Genomic DNA, 13,984 nt, shown 5'->3' with positions numbered 1-13,984 from the left:
CACAAATCACACACAAAGTGGAGAACTGCATGTACGGGAGCATAGGAGAGCACAGAACAAGAAGCCTCTCCTGTCAACACCTCTCCCAGACAGGGCGTGGAAGAAAATTGGCATAGATCTATGTGAACATGACAAAGAAAACTTTCTTGTCATAGCAGACTACATCTCCAGATACCTGGAGATACTCCACATGCCAGCCACAGGTAACTGTACTGTAACTGTAAGTGCACAGGTAACTTTAAAGCTTAAAGCTACGTTTGCCTGGTATGGAATACCGGAAGAGGTTGTCAGTGATAATGGGCCGCAGTTCAGCAGTGATGCTTTGTGAGATGGACTTTAAGCATGTGACCTCTAGCCCCCACAACCCACAGGGCAATGGACATGCTGAACCTGCAGTGCAAACAGCCAAGAGAATACTGAGACAAAAAGATCCTCTATTGGCCCTTATGCTTTACAGATCCTCACCACACAGCAGCACTGGTGTCAGTCTGGCTGAACTGTTTTTACAGAATTCACAAACTGTCAGACAGCTATATGCTACTCATCTGAGGAAGCAAATAGCCCTGGCAGATGTCAAGCTCCAGTGTGAGAAGAGGAAGCTGCAGGACATGGAGCTTGATGAATTAAAAGAAAAACCTAAAGGAAATTGGACTTAGAAATTAAGAAACTAGAGAAAGAAGTAAGTGATTTTAATGCACATTGTAAGCATGAAGCAATGTATTAATCAATGTTATTTCTCTCTTTCTCTCCCCAGCTCCAATCAGACAGTGACTGATCACATTATTTGTCATTTAATAACTGCTATACTTTTATAGCACGTTTTTAGTTAAAATAGCTGCCTTTATAAGGTGTTTTGTTAAAATAGCTGCCTTTATAAGTTCATCTTCTAACTGCTTCATCCTCTTGAGGGTCGCGGGGGGGCTGGAGCCTATCCCAGCTGACATCGGGCGAGAGGCAGGGTACACCCTGGACAGGTCGCCAGACTATCGCAGGGCTGACACATAGAGACAAACAACCATTCACACTCACATTCACACCTACGGACAATTTAGAGTTACCAATTAACCTAGTCCCCAATCTGCATGTCTTTGGACTGTGGGAGGAAGCCGGAGTGCCCGGAGAGAACCCACGCTGACACGGGGAGAACATGCAAACTCCGCATAGAAGGGCTCCCACGCCCGGGATCGAACCGGCAACCCTCTTGCTGTGAGGCGACAGTGCTAACCACCACACCACCATGCCGCCCTGCCTTTATAAGTTTTTTTGTTAAAATAGCTGCCTTTATAAGGTGTTTTGTTAAAATAGCTGCCTTTCAATGAGGTTTTTTGTTAAAATAGCTGCCTTTATAAGGCGTTTTATTAAAATAGCTACCTTTTAATGAGGTGTTTTGTTAAAATAGCTGCCTTTATAAGGTGTTTTGTTAAAATAGCTGCTTTTCAATGAGGTGTTTTGTTAAAATAGCTGCTTTTCAATAAGGTGTTTTGTTAAAATAGCTGCTTTTCAATGAGGTGTTTTGTTAAAATAGCTGCTTTTTAATGAGTTTTTTGTTGTTGTTGTTGTTGTTGTTGTTAAAATAGCTGCCTTTTATAGCAGGGTTTTTGTTAAAATAGCTGCTTTTTTGCAGTTCTTATTAAATAGCTGCTCATAGTAGGGTTGTTCAAAAAAGCTGCTTTTTGCAGTTTCATTAAATAGCTGCTTATAGCAGGAATGTATTCATGTTTTGATTTTATAAAAAGTATAAATCGCTTAAGATAAAAGCAAGTAATCTGAGGAAGCAGATAGCACTGGCAGATGTCAAGCTCTACTGTGAAAAGAGAAAGCTGCAGGATGTGGAGCTTGACAGACAAAAGAAAGACCTTAAGGAAACTGGACTTGGAAATTAATAAACTAGAGAAAGAAGTTAGTTACTTTAATGCACATTGTAAGCATGACTGTGATGTAATGTATTAATCAATATTATTTCTCTCTTTCTCTCCACAGCTCAAAGCAGACAGTGACTGATTTTAGTATTTTTCATTTAAATAAAATGAGGTCACAGAATATTGTGGTTTCATCTTCATGTTTTCATTCATTAATGTAAAGTACGCTAGAGTTATTAGTCCAGTTAACTGGGAATATAATTTGGGAAGGTCATACAGTTATGACACCTAACCACTAATTGTGTTAATGCCAAATACACCTACCTGTATGTTTATTCCAACAATTAATCCTTTTATTGGTAAGGATATGTGCATGTCAATGTATGCTTGGGCAATGACAAAAAGAATGTTTTAAATGTTACATTTTTTATTACTGTAGGCTAAATGTATTTTGTTCAAAAATGAGGCAAATACGTACATAAGAACATGAAATGACGATAAAACACATTGATTTCTGATCGCAGCTTACTGGACAGATAAGGCACCAGGCTAAACTAAGCCTGGTTGTTAGCCTGGTCAGGACCAGGCTAAGTGCACAGAATAAATCTCCATGGCAACATATGTGCCTCTGTTTTCGAACAACCGAATCAATGCTAAATTAAGCCAGGATAACCAACATATCCCGGCTCAATCCCTTATCTAGGTTTCGAACAACAGGCCCCTGATACTCAGGCAAGCCCAGACTATAGCTCTCCTGGTCCGAAGGAGACCCCTGATGGACTGTCTCAAACTAGGTCTGGTAGAGTTGTTAAACCTGTTCAGAGACTTGATCTGTGAAGGACATTATGTTCAAGCTGTTTAAATAAACAACCAACCAAACAAAAGAGGTTTAACTATTTAGTGAAATAAGTTAATTATTATCTGTTTGTTAAATGAATAACAAATAACTTTGTGTTTTGGTTTTTTTCTTGGAAAAAAAAGAGGAGTTTTGTTTAAGAATACAAAATTATATATGGTTGTTTTGAAGGGAAATACTATACAGAGTTGTTTGATGATAAGACACTCTATGGTTGGTGAATATCTGTTTGTAGACCACAATGAGAAGCTGCTGTTATTCACAATTCATGATCTATGTTTCTAAGCATCAGCATGGATGCTGTTTAAAAGGAGAGATGCCAGAGAATATGTTTTACGACATGCGTTGCGACAGTTAGGGCAGTTTTTGATAGTTGCATGTTTTTGACGGCTGTTCATGTGTGTGGGGAGACCTGTTAAGAGAGCGTGGTGTCAATAAAGAGTCAACGTGCTGAAACTACAAGAACTCTCTTTACTTTAAAATAAACCAACACGTTTATTACACAAACGAAGACTGTGTGGCAGTAAACTACCATGGTAACAAAAACAGCTGGAATGATTTAGAATGTTTTACTGAAAACTTCTGGATCTGTGAAAAGAAAATGACTCTGTAAATCTGGACAAAACCAAACTGGTGTTGTTACATCATTTTCAACTCTGATTTGTAAAAATGTTTAAGACACAAACATGTTTTGACCTTTAATTTAAAGGACTTGTTGCACTTTTCAGTGTGAAATGTGTAGGCCTACGTATATTTTCAGTGTGTCTGTACATGTTTCCTTGGTTGCTGTTGTGTCCAGACAGACTGCAGGTTAAAATCAACAGGTGATTGGGTTTTTGCTCGTGCTTGCTATCTTTGAATCCCTCTTGTATTTTCTGGTGATACAGATGCAGTTTTTGTTTTCCTTTGGGTCTTAATATGGTTGTGTTTGTGGTTTTTTGTGCTGTTCTTGTTTGTCTTTTTTTTGCATTTCACATGTTTTTTTGTTTTTTTTAAAAAGTAGCATTTATTGCTCAAAGAGTACCATGTAAATGATAGTACGATATTGTTGTTTTACCATTGTTGTTTTCTTCTTTTCACTTTAAATCTTATTTCCCTGTGTTAAAACAACAGCTTCAAAAGTTGGTGTTCTCAGAATTCAGAATAACCTGGTTAAAGCTTCTTGATTAAGAATATGCCATTTAGTAGCTACTGATACAAATTAGAGGCAGTTTTGTTTTTTAAGGTACGCTTGTATGAAACTGAGAAAATATCTGATTGATAAAATTTCTATATATAGGAGGAAGTTTATTTTTGTGACCACATTTCTACTTTCTCACCTCTGTAGAAAGAAAAACATGATGTCAATGAAATAAGTGTGCGAAATAAAAAATTTACTCTTAAGTCAGGAAGTACATGAGTGCTTTGCAGTTTAAGCAGCGTACAATAGAGGAAGCAGATCACAGAAACCACCAGTAAGACATCCATCACACTCTGAGTGAAATATGGCCGTCTACGAAAATGCATCAGAGATCACTGTGGAGATGATGAACCTCTCTGATGCTTCAGCCAGGACTGCTGCCTCCAAGAGTCACAGTGATGAAGATGGTACCACAGTGCCCGGTGAGACAGAATTGCTATCAATGTTTGGCTGTTTGAAACATCAAAGTAACATCACAAGGTCACACAGGGTATACTGTCATTTAGAGATTTAAGAACACATCATCCAGAGAATCTGTGTTTGTAGGTTAAGTGTAGAAGTGGAAACGTCCTTTTAGTTTCCTGGTCTCTTATTTATTTATATTTATCACTCTGTGACCATTTAAACATTGTTGTATTTTCATTTATTTTTGTATGAATGTCATGTTTACCTTTTGACGGACAGATTACCCATGTCAAAGATGATATTTATTACTAGAATTTCGATCACATGGCTGTGACATTATACCAGCGAGACCTGTTTGATGTCTGACAGAAAGTCAAAAAAGAGTCTGACAACCAGCAGTTGTCCCTTTTGAGTCTTCTCGCCTTTTTGCGCAGGTTGTATATGGTTAGTGTTTTAAGTCCTGCCAGAACGGTGCTTTGGTATTCTTATTATCATTTAGGCCTCAAGAACTTTGAGTGAAGGAAATAGAACACAGCCAAGAAAACTGTTAATCAGGCAAAGCACTGAGTGTGTGTGTGTGTGTGTGTGTGTGTGTGTGTGTGTGTGTGTGTGTGTGTGTTTTCCATACACAGGAAGAAAACTGCTCAGATGTGTTGCCGTGAGCTTTTGTCTCCTGTGTGTCCTACAAGTTGCTCTAAACATTTCCCTCCGTCTTGCTCTCTGTGAGTTTTATTAAATTATTACATCATATATTAATTAATATGAATTCATTTTCGAACAGCAGAGTTGAAGTTTGTCACTACAGACGTTGCCATTTCCTGTGTGATACCATGGTTGTGTGGTTTGTCGCTGTATGACAGAATGGTTTGTTTAACAGATACATTTAACTTATAAAATACCTACAGCTTTATGGAAAGATTCATGTTATATGGAAATTCTGTGTTAAAGTGAATTGTCTCTTTAGTTGTGAACATAATCTGATTCTGTTGCAAATGATGTTAGCCCCTCCACCAGGGATTGATGCCAATATTAAAAATCTGACTGAGGAGAGAGACGAGTTGAGGAGCATCAACCTTCGTAAGTACGATGATGAAACTACTCCAATAATCTGGATTTAATGGATCCAATACTGTGCATATAATACAGTGTTACAAGTGTTACATGTCATCAGAATAATCCCAGTTAAATCTTATAAATTACAACCTTTAAGTTATTGTTGGACCTCTCACTCTAAAACCATGGGTATGAATATGCTGCTCTAACAGCCTCCACAGGGAAATTTGGAAACTGGCTGAAGAGATTTTCTTCAATTCAGTGAGAAGATTAACTGAATGAGTAAATACTGGTTTAGTAGGTGGTCAAAAAGACCACTCCAAATCAATGCTTACTTACACAGGAGCATTCAAAACCTTTAAAGGCTACAGGAAAGAAAGAAGAAAGCTCACATCATACTAGAAGAGAGGATGGGCCTTTCTATGGTTGAATTCATGATTTATTATCATGCTGTGTTTTCAACAGGTAAACCTTCCTGAAGTCTAGTGTACATTAGGTGACAGTTTGGGTCTCTGGTCTGTAGCTGTATGATAGAATAGTTCTTTACAGGCTGTAGTTAGTAACTTAAAAAAAATACATTGTGTAATATTTGCTGAAACTGTCACTTATCCACAGTGTTACATGAGACAGATAGTCTGTAAATAATATCAATGTTCTCTGCTTCCTCATATTGCTTCTAATGGCAGTACCACACAGTAAATGAAAACAACCAATCAGAATCGAGGAGCCTCTAACGCAGCTGTCAATCATGGCTGGTGAGCTGCTGTCAAACTTTCCAACTAGGCGGCGCAGATCAAATATAAATCAAGATTCTGTCTTCTTACATCAGATGTTTTCAGAAACATATTTTAGTGCACAGTTCAGCTGTAAAATGAGAAAGATAGTTTGTGACCTGGCTGCTATGTTGGAAATAGCCAAGTCAAAATCAAAGCACAGCCCAGGAGCTGAAGCAAATGTTCCATTTTACAGCTAAACACTAAAGCACAAAAACTTCAGAAAACATCTGTGGCAAGAAATAGGCAATGCGGTGACAGAAACGTGGTTCATATTTTATCAGCGCTGTCTGAACCTGATTAGATCATGTGTCTTATCTACTTCTGTGTGGAAGCGGTTACATTTTCAGTAAATATGAAAAGAAGTTATTTTTACTAAAGTTACAAACTGTATCTTTAACGACTGTCATTAATAGATCATTTTAATGTGGACATTCTGTTTGAAAGTAAACTTTCTTCAGTTGTAAGTGACGATAACCTCTCCACTAGGTATTGAGGAGAGTTATAAAACCCTGACTGAAGAGAGAGATGAGTTGAAGAGGGAGCTGAGTAACTTTGGTGAGTGTGGTAAGGAAACAAAAAAAGGAACATATCATGTGCATAAAAAATGTCACGCTTTTACAGAGTATGTGGTCAGGCCTCACAACGTTCTAAATAATGTGTTTCCAATACGTTCGAGACAAGCTTTCATCAGCTTGTGACTAAAATTACTTGTCCTAATGTTTTTGTTTGTTTTGTTTTCAGCAGGTAAAAGTGCACATGTGCATTCAAAGTAGTTTTTCAACGTATTTTGTTTGTTTATTGAATAATTAGAAATGTCTGTTCTTTCCTCTAACAACAGATCATTATTTTAACCAAGGATGGGTGTATTTCAGTGGTAGTTTCTACTATATTTCTTGCCATTTCCTGTGTGATACCATGGTTGTGTGGTTTGTCGCAGTTTGACAGAATGGTTTGTTTAACAGATACATTTAACTTATAAAAATACCTACAGCTTTATGGAAAGATTCATGTTATATGGAAATTCTGTGTTAAAGTGAATTGTCTCTTTAGTTGTGAACATAATCTGATTCTGTTGCAAATGATGTTAGCCCTCCCACCAGGGATTGATGCCAATATTAAAAATCTGACTGAGGAGAGAGACGAGTTGAGGAGCATCAACCTTCGTAAGTACGATGATGAAACTACTCCAATAATCTGGATTTAATGGATCCAATACTGTGCATATAATACAGTGTTACAAGTGTTACATGTCATCAGAATAATCCCAGTTAAATGTTCTGCCAAGAGGACTGATATGATGATCCACTGTTATAAATTACACCTTTAAGTTATTGTTGGACCTCTCACTCTAAAACCATGGGTATGAATATGCTGCTCTAACAGCCTCCACAGAGAAATTTGGAAACTGGCTGAAGAGATTTTCTTCAATTCAGTGAGAAGATTAACTGAATGAGTAAATACTGGTTTAGTAGGTGGTCAAAAAGACCACTCCAAATCAATGCTTACTTACACAGGAGCATTCAAAACCTTTAAAGGCTACAGGAAAGAAAGAAGAAAGCTCACATCATACTAGAAGAGAGGATGGGACTTTCTGTGGTTGAATTCATGATTTATTATCATGCTGTGTTTTCAACAGGTAAACCTTCCTGAAGTCTAGTGTACATTAGGTGACAGTTTGGGTCTCTGGTCTGTAGCTGTATGATAGAATAGTTCTTTAAAGGCTGTAGTTAGTAACTTAAAAAAAATACATTGTGTAATATTTGCTGAAACTGTCACTTATCTACAGTGTTACATGAGACAGATAGTCTGTAAATAATATCAATGTTCTCTGCTTCCTCATATTGCTTCTAATGGCAGTACCACACAGTAAATGAAAACAACCAATCAGAATTGAGGGGCCTCTAACGCAGCTGTCAATAATGTCAATCATGGCTGGTGAGCTGCTGTCAAACTTTCCAACTAGGCGGCGCAGATCAAATATAAATCAAGATTCTGTCACTGCATTGCCTCATTTTCACATCAGATGTTTTCAGAAACATATTTTAGTGCACAGTTTAGCTGTAAAATGAGAAAGATAGTTTGTGACCTGGCTGCTATGTTGGAAATAGTCGAGTCAAAAACAAAGCACAGCCCAAGAGCTGAAGCAAATTTTCCATTTTACAGCTAAACACTAAAGCACAAAAACTTCAGAAAACATCTGTGGCAAGAAATAGGCAATGATAGAAACGTGGTTCATATTTTATCAGCGCTGTCTGAACCTGATTAGATCATGTGTCTTATCTACTTCTGTGTGTTGCACTTTACAGTTTCAGCAAATATAGACACGAAGTTATTTTTACTAAAGTTACAAACTGTATCTTTAACGACTGTCATTAATAGATCAGTTTAATGTGGACATTCTGTTTGAAAGTAAACTTTCTCTTCAGTTGTGAACATTCTGGTGTAAGTGACGATAACCTCTCCACTAGGTATTGAGGAGAGTTATAAAACCCTGACTGAAGAGAGAGATGAGTTGAAGAGGGAGCTGAGTAACTTTGGTGAGTGTGGTAAGGAAACAAAAAAATGTCACATGCTGTTACAGAGTATGTGGTCAGGCCTCAGAATGTTCCAAATAATGTGTTTCCAATACGTTCGAGACAAGCTTTCATCAGCTTGTGACTAAAATTACTTGTCCTAATGTTTTTGTTTGTTTTGTTTTCAGCAGGTAAAAGTGCATATGTGCATTCAAAGTAGTTTTTCAACGTATTTTTGTTGTTTGTTGAATAATAAGAAATGTCTGTTCTTTCCTCTAACAACAGATCATTATTTGAACCAAGGATGGGTGTATTTCAGTGGTAGTTTCTACTATATTTCTTCAATCGAGAAAACCTGGCAAGACAGCAGAGATGACTGTGTGCAAAGAGGTGCAGATCTGATGATTATCAGCAGCGAAGAGGAACAGGTGTGTGTGTGTGTGTGTGTGTGTGTGTGTGTGTGTGTGTGTGTGTCTGTGTGTGTGTGTGTGCAAAAGAGAGAGCGAGAGAGAGAGAGGTGTTTCACTATCAAAAAGACAGACTAAAGTCATGAGTACATATTTAGGGCTCCATGCTTATGATGGTTTGTTGGACCATCACGAAGGGGCGGGACTAAGCAAAAGGTCAATTGCAAGACAGTACATGTCTTAGAACTTAAAGTCCATGTTTTGTGTGTGTGTATGTGTGTGTGTGTGTGTGTGTGTGTGTGTGTGTGTGTGTGTGTGTGTGTGCGCTTGTGCGTATGCCTGCATGAATCTGTGTGTAAGACAGATGTAATGTAGAATAAAATGAAAAATATTGAATGAATGCAGGGGTCAGTGAGGTGGAGGATACAATGAAATCAGTTTAATTTCTGCTATGGTGTTTACAGTTTGTGTCTCTCTTCTCAAACAAGGATTTCACAAGACAGTTCAAGAAGTACATGTGGATTGGCCTGACTGACTTACAAACAGAGGGGACATGGAAATGGGTGGATGGTACTCCAGTGACCAAAAGGTTCACACTTTTTTTATTGAAATCACTGTCTCGTGTTTCTTTGGGTGTGTTGTCTAAAAGAAAAAAAATGTGTTTATATATTTTTATTTCAGCTACTGGGGTCCTAAGGAGCCTAATGGCGGGAGAGGTGAAAATTGTGGGGAAATGAAGTTTGATTCGCAAAACAGCTGGAATGATGGAAGCTGTTCCCTTTCACACTTCTGGATGTGTGAAAAGAAAGTCCGTCCATAACTCTGCATCCATGCCCACCAGACAGAACAGAAAACTCAGGACAGTCAGTGCATTTCTCAGTTTCAGCTGAACATAAGAAGAGATTCAACTGTTTTCATGTTGTTTTGGAGTTTCAGTATGAACTTAGATTTTCAAAAAAACCTCAACCTCAATATACTTGTTTGTACATGCTCATAATTTTCAGGCACAAACAACATTTTCTGATTTGCCAGCCTATGTGAATCCTGGTAATGACTGTGCTGCAGGGAAGGTGGTGTGTTCACATAGGAGTACATAAAAACAAATATACAACTAGGTTCAGATGCTTGAGGTGCTTTTGCTGCAAAAAAAGACAGAAAAGACTGTGATATGCTATAGATTCATTGATTCATTGCTAGATAAATATCTGCTGTTTCTTCATTAGTTGACATCATACGCTGACTGAATTTATATCTGTGAATGTTTATCTTACATTTCCAGTGTGTAGGATTTAAGGACATCAGTTAGCAGAAATGGTATATGATATTTGTTGTCTTTGTGTTTTCATTACACATGCACACGCGCACACACACATGTAAATATATATGCTGAGCCAGCATTTTTACCTTTCAATCAACAAGAGTACTGTGCACTCAGTTTATTTTACAGTAGGCTTAAAAATACACAAGCCTGCAATACTTGGAATGTACTGTAAAACACATGTGAAAAATTGTGAAACTTGAACCTTTAAATGTCCGAAACCTTTTAAAGTGATCGTTCCCTAAATGTGACAAGGTTCACTTCCCCTTTTGATATATTCAAGTTTCCTCAATTGTAAACGCTGTCAGTTGTTTCCAGATTTGAGCCAGTTAAGTCAGTTTCAGATACATTATTAGCTCCTAGTTCAGTAATTGTTCCGGGTCAGTTGTAGTTCAGGGTGCACCTGATAAAAATAAAAACAAAGGAACGTGGAGCTTGTGACACAGTCCTGCTGCACTGGTATCAAAATGAAGGAGTAAGAGAAAAGCTGTTTTCCTCATTAGAAAGGATGAAGAGGTTCAACAGTGTCTCACCATCTCCCTCATTAAGGAGAGAATTCAGAAGATCCAAGGCACTTCAGGGACACCCTGGTCTCACTTTCTGGGGGTCAAAATATGCCACTTGGGCAATGTCCCTGCAGCATCTGTAGAAGATGTACTTGGCTTTCAACCAACTCCAAATAAACTCATTTTTAGCAGGGAAGTCTGTTAAGAGAGGGTGTGAGACAGCTGGATGGGTCCAACAAGCACAGGACTTTGACCCCAAACACCAGTGTCCGTGTCTCATGTGAAACTAAATGTAAATGTAAATGTAAATGTACTTCATTTATATAGCCCTTTACAACAACCCACAGGTGAAGCAAAGTGCTTTACAGAATATAACATACAATTTAAAACACAGAATAAAAGAATAAAAGAATAAAAAGAATAAAAGTACACACTGGGTATTAAAGGCCATCCTGAATAAATAAGTTTTAAGTCTTGATTTAAAGAGGCCCAGGTCAGAGATGGCATGTCACAGGAGCTTATTCCAGAGCCTGGGTGCAGCAACTGAAAAGGCTCGGTCACCCCAGTGTTTATACTTAGACCTGGGCACTTCCAACAAAAGTTGGTTGGATGATCTCAAAGCCCTGCCATGCTCGCGAACAGTTAAAATCTCAGACAAATAGGATGGGGCAAGGCCATTGAGAGCTTTAAAAACAAACATTAAAAGTTTAAAATCAACTCTAAAATGGACAGGAAGCCAATGGAGAGAATAGAGGACTGGGGTAATGTGCTCGTCTACTAGTGCTAGTTAACAGATGGGCAGCAGCATTTTGAACAAGTTGAAGCGGCTAAGAGAAGACTGAGAGGTGCCAACATACAGTGCATTGCAGTAATCTAGTCTGGAGCTATGGATAGCTCTCTCCAGGTCGTGACGGCTCAGGAATGATTTTACTTTGGCCAGGAGACATAACTGATAAAAGCTTGTCTTTACAACATTGTCAATTTGTTTATCAAATTTCAAATAACTGTCAAAGATCACTCCCAGATTTCTGACAGTAGGACTGAACGATGCAGACAAGGCGCTAAAGCCAGTCGTCACAGTATCCCCAAACACAATGCACTCTGTTTTGTCTTCAGTTAAATGCAGAAAGTTTTGGGCCAACCACTGCTTGATGTCAGCAATACAGTCAAGTAGGGAACTTTGTGCATCAGTACCTCTAGGCTTCAGTGGCAGATAGATTTGCAGATCATCTGCGTAACAATGAAAAGAAAGGTTGTGCCTGGCTATAATAGACCCAAGTGGTAACATATATAACGAAAAAAAGAATAGGGCCAAGAATAGAACCTTGTGGGACCCACATGAGAGAGAGGCACTGGAGGAGCAGGAATCACCAGTCACTACAGAAAAGGTTCTATCGGACAAATAAGACGTAAACCACTTAAGTACAGTGCCGCGAAAGCCAACATAGTGATTCAGGTGTGACAGGAGGACTGTATGGTCCACTGTATCAATGGTTGCTGTGAGATCTAGCAGAACTAAGACAACAGGGCACTTGGCATCAACAGACAGTACAATATCATTGTGTACCTTTAACAAGGCAGACTCAGTGCTATGACGAGACCTGAACCCAGATTGGAATTTTTCAAAAACAGAGCTGTTTTCCAGAAAGGACCGTAACTGTACGAAAACAACTTTCTCTAAAACCTTAGAGAGAAAGGGCATATGAGAAACAGGTCTAAAATTTGATAACAACGAGGAGTCAAGATGAGTTTTTTTTAGAAGGGGCCTAACCACAGCGTGTTTAAAGGCAGCTGGGACAGCTCCTAAACTAAGGCAGGTGTTCACAAATACAAATACCAAAAGACCAGGCCCAGGCCCAGAAACCAACTCAATGTGCTCAAACACAGCAGAGTGGGCTGGGGCAACAGACAGATCTTTATCAAAACTCTTGTTGGTAGCCTGTCTGATGGAATTCACTTTGTCAACAAAAAAGCAAAGGTTAAGGTTGAGTTAATTTTTCACATCAGTTGCTTGTCAGTCGTTAATAATTTGTTAGTCACATGAGTTGTTAGTCAGGTTGAGTTATGTCAACCACAATTTTTCCTAATGGCAACCAAGTATTTTTGTTGCCTAAACCTCACGTTAGTCGACTCACATGACCCCTTTTAAAAGAAAACACAGCAAAAGGCTGCCCTCCATTATTATAATAATGTCAGGCAATTCTGACCAAGTGTGAAAATAGGACGAGGCCATAGTGAATTAGGACGTCATTAAAATTTTCAATATGCCACTTTAACATAATTGCAATTATGAATAAAACTGTTTTTAACACTGGCAATGTGTAACCAGAATAGCCAGGCTGTGGTGCATAGACTGTAACACCATTCGGCAATAGTGCAAAAGTACCTGATAAGCAGCAAAATGAAATGAACTACGATACAAATTTTTATTAGTCAGTATAAAAAATGCAGACATTTTCTTTAGATTTAGTTTAGCTTTTAAGCCTGCAGTGCCTTTTTTTAAAAATAATATTTGTGGTTGTTTTAGTTTTGAAGATGCAGTTAAATATATCAGTCCGGTATGTATGATTCTAAACAAGAACAGGATCTTGAGCCATGAGGCCTGTGTGGAAAGTACAGAAATATTCACAGAGAAGATTCCTGTAAAGGTTTTGTAATGGACTCCTCATACTGCTGACTTATCAGAAATAATCAGAAATAACACATTTGAAGTTGCCTAATGTGGTGTAACGATGTAATAATCAGATAATCAGTTAGGATAATGTAAAATTAAAAAATGAGACTCACTTTTTCATGTGTTTTCATGTGTATACAAGTGTGTGTGTGTGTGTGTGTGTGTGTGTGTGTGTGTGTGTGACGGTTACCAGACACAATCCACAGTTACAATAACTTGACCAAAGAAAGAGACCAGCTGCAGACCATAAGACTGAAATTATAATACTGCCATGGTAAACAGATGGGAGCAGTCTCTACGTGTTAAATAAATGATGTTGAAGTTACAGGTTTCACCAAACAGCCATTTCTCTAATTGTCAGAGAAAAAGAAAACATGTACGTAATGTTACAGTCAATAACCAGATGTGATCTGAAGCTTGATTTCAGCAGGAACCTG

At 38.2% G+C, this 13,984-nt stretch overlaps 1 protein-coding gene across 1 annotated transcript in view; it reads left to right on the top strand.

The window, feature by feature from the left end:
* Window positions 1–4,177: 4,177 nt before the first annotated feature.
* The window catches only part of LOC125883745 (secretory phospholipase A2 receptor-like), a 29,837-nt gene continuing 20,030 nt past the window's right edge, over window positions 4,178–13,984 (top strand). Inside the window, exons 1-4 of the mRNA XM_049568266.1 lie at window positions 4,178–4,317; window positions 4,933–5,022; window positions 5,303–5,377; window positions 6,616–6,684. Coding sequence (XP_049424223.1) covers window positions 4,200–4,317; window positions 4,933–5,022; window positions 5,303–5,377; window positions 6,616–6,684 — 352 coding nt within the window. The 5' untranslated portion in view covers window positions 4,178–4,199. The remainder of the gene's footprint in view (window positions 4,318–4,932; window positions 5,023–5,302; window positions 5,378–6,615; window positions 6,685–13,984) is intronic.

The sequence above is a fragment of the Epinephelus fuscoguttatus genome, linkage group LG3, assembly GCF_011397635.1.
Source record: "Epinephelus fuscoguttatus linkage group LG3, E.fuscoguttatus.final_Chr_v1".
In the NCBI taxonomy this organism is placed as follows: Eukaryota; Metazoa; Chordata; class Actinopteri; order Perciformes; family Serranidae; genus Epinephelus; species Epinephelus fuscoguttatus.
This window is presented reverse-complemented; position numbering and strand designations above follow the sequence as displayed.